General features: G+C 46.5%; 2 protein-coding genes across 2 annotated transcripts in view; one reads left to right on the top strand and one right to left on the bottom strand.

Annotated features, from left to right (window-relative positions):
- Positions 1–1,145, bottom strand: part of LOC109483988 (cytoplasmic dynein 1 heavy chain 1-like) — an 82,257-nt gene extending 81,112 nt beyond the window's left edge. The window contains 1 exon segment of the mRNA XM_019787145.1: positions 655–1,145. Within this exon segment, the coding sequence (XP_019642704.1) occupies positions 655–889 (235 nt within the window). The 5' untranslated portion in view covers positions 890–1,145.
- A 1,081-nt stretch (positions 1,146–2,226) lies between these two features.
- The window catches only part of LOC109483987 (death effector domain-containing protein-like), a 2,490-nt gene continuing 2,421 nt past the window's right edge, over positions 2,227–2,295 (top strand). The window contains exon 1 of the mRNA XM_019787144.1: positions 2,227–2,251. Within this exon, the coding sequence (XP_019642703.1) occupies positions 2,227–2,251 (25 nt within the window). The remainder of the gene's footprint in view (positions 2,252–2,295) is intronic.

Genomic DNA, 2,295 nt, shown 5'->3' with positions numbered 1-2,295 from the left:
AAATGGAGCTGCACTCACAGTACCAGCAGCCCGCACCAAAAGACTGAAAAACTCTTTCCTACACAAGGCAATACGCCTGTACAACGAGTCATTGTAGCAATGACTTTCAAGACTCTGGACTTTACTTCAGTGCCCTTGTGTATTGTGTGATTTTGTAACATGTTCGTTTGCGTGCCTGTATATGTATTGTCATGTAAATGTGTTTGTATCTATTATGTACAAAATTTGTAAAAATCAGTGTAATTCAGCTTGGTCGACTTTGTAAACTGGCTGCAAGGCTGATTTTATTAATAAAACTTGAAACTTGAAACAAAATGGAGGAGCGTGCAAGTTTACTTTGTCAATTTTGTCTGCCCTGTGCTACACATGTCATGTAAACTGTACTCTGGGTGCCAGACTGTTGCCCGGGCCTGTATAAATACAGGCTAGCTCCTTGGCCCCAGGGCCAACATGTCACCAAATTTATGAAATAATATCACAGACACCCCTCAGTTTATAATCTTATAAAACCATGAACAACGCTTCTCATGTTCTAGCTGGGGCTGGCTTCTTTTATGGTGGTGACGTGGCCTGTGCATATCGACTCTAGCAACAGTCTGGTATATCCTGGCCAGTACACGTGCTCCTGTAACATGTAAATTCTGTTTTCCCCACCTTTGGCCACAGCCCTCTGCACCAGCAAGGTGTGAACCTGGGCGTCGCTGACGAACTTCTTCAGACAGTCGACGCTGGCCTTGTCCGCGAGGGCCGCGTTTAGCGCCGCCGAGCCCGCGTCACTGTCCTCCAGCAGCAGCGGCACGACTTTCCTGAGGTGGGAGACCAGCAGGGAAGGGTCTGCCGCCACGGCGCTGCTCTGGCCACGGTCCCCTTCGCTCTCTGTGTCCGCCATGTTTAGCGGGGTAGCACGCCCACCGGTATTACAAACCGGTGCGCTACGCGGTCCAGGTGCACACAAACCCCGGGAAAATTCACTGAGCTTGCCTCCTTTAGCCTCTAATCAAGATGGGAACGGGTGACAAACGCAAAATGCTAGGAAACTTGTGTAGAACGACAAACCGCCTTCTCAAACCGGCCCAGTTCTGGGCCCTACTAACTCAGAACGGATGACGTCCCGTCTGGTTCACACACTTCCTATCCAGCATCCTTTGCGCTATAAGGACCTAAAAGAGTTTCTGCGGTGTATGGATATGATTATTGAGTTGCCAATATTGACTCAAATTCCCACTTTATTGATATCAAACATATTCAATAGATAAGGTACATCAGTAGTAATCATCTTAGAAAATACTTTCTGCTACTTCTCTTGACTATAATACATTTTTTCTTAACCTGGTTCCCATAAAGACCCCCGTGTACCCTAATCGTGTTGGCTGGTGCACACTTGCCGGATTTATCATGTGATGTTGTATGATGTCATGAGTAGAGTTGATTTATTTCTCACCTGTATTTCTCACCTGTATTTCTCACCTGTATTTCTCACCTGTATTTCTCACCTGTATTTCTCACCTGTAGCCGGTCAATAGGTACCCTGTGTGGGTAATGGACTTGAATTGTTCTTCAATCAATAAATGTTTACATTCAGCATGAGCTTATGTGTGGGGTGAACAAATTTGCGTGAGGTGTAACCATGGAGGTAGAAAAAAGGAATTCTACCTCCATATGGTGTAACACAGTTAACTGGGCCTGCAAGCCCTTTTCGTAAGGCGTAATCAGGCCGTTTTAGACTTCGTAATTCGTAGGCAGCCTCCGCAAAAATCAACGTAATTCGTAATTGGACATTAGCGGCAAATCGTAAAGTCGTAATCAGCTCTGAGACTTTAACGTAATTCGTAATAGGCGGCGAAAATTTTGCGTAATTCGTAATCACTACCCCCCCCCCCTTGCAGGCCCTCAGTTAACGTTACAAATTTCCAACGGAGTGCTTTCCTATGAGAACTCTGCAAAATTTCGCCCCTATCTATGAAGGTTAATCTACAAACACTCAATATAAAAGCCAGTCAGGTCATGATTTTCTCTCTGTCTTGCGGTCAAGTTTCTCCATAAATTTTCTTCCATCTTTTCGTTTGACCTTCTTTCATCTTTGCAAAGAACATTGCTCCGTGACCTCCGCGGCCCTCCCCGAAGTGAGGCTGCCGAGGGTTCACGGAAATTACCGAGGGGCTCTCCGCCCGAGATCGGCAACGATCGTTTCCAGTCGGGGCAGTCGCGAAGAACGAATCATGCAAGATGGCGTCGGAGACGAACTGCTGCGGTCAGGAAAGCTGTCCTTCCAACTACACCCTGCACGACATGTTC

The sequence above is a fragment of the Branchiostoma belcheri genome, unplaced genomic scaffold (assembly GCF_001625305.1).
Source record: "Branchiostoma belcheri isolate BF01 breed outbred unplaced genomic scaffold, Haploidv18h27 scaffold68, whole genome shotgun sequence".
NCBI classification, from domain to species: domain Eukaryota; kingdom Metazoa; phylum Chordata; class Leptocardii; order Amphioxiformes; family Branchiostomatidae; genus Branchiostoma; species Branchiostoma belcheri.
Note: the sequence above shows the minus strand (reverse complement) of the source record. Positions and strands in the feature narration are given on the sequence as shown.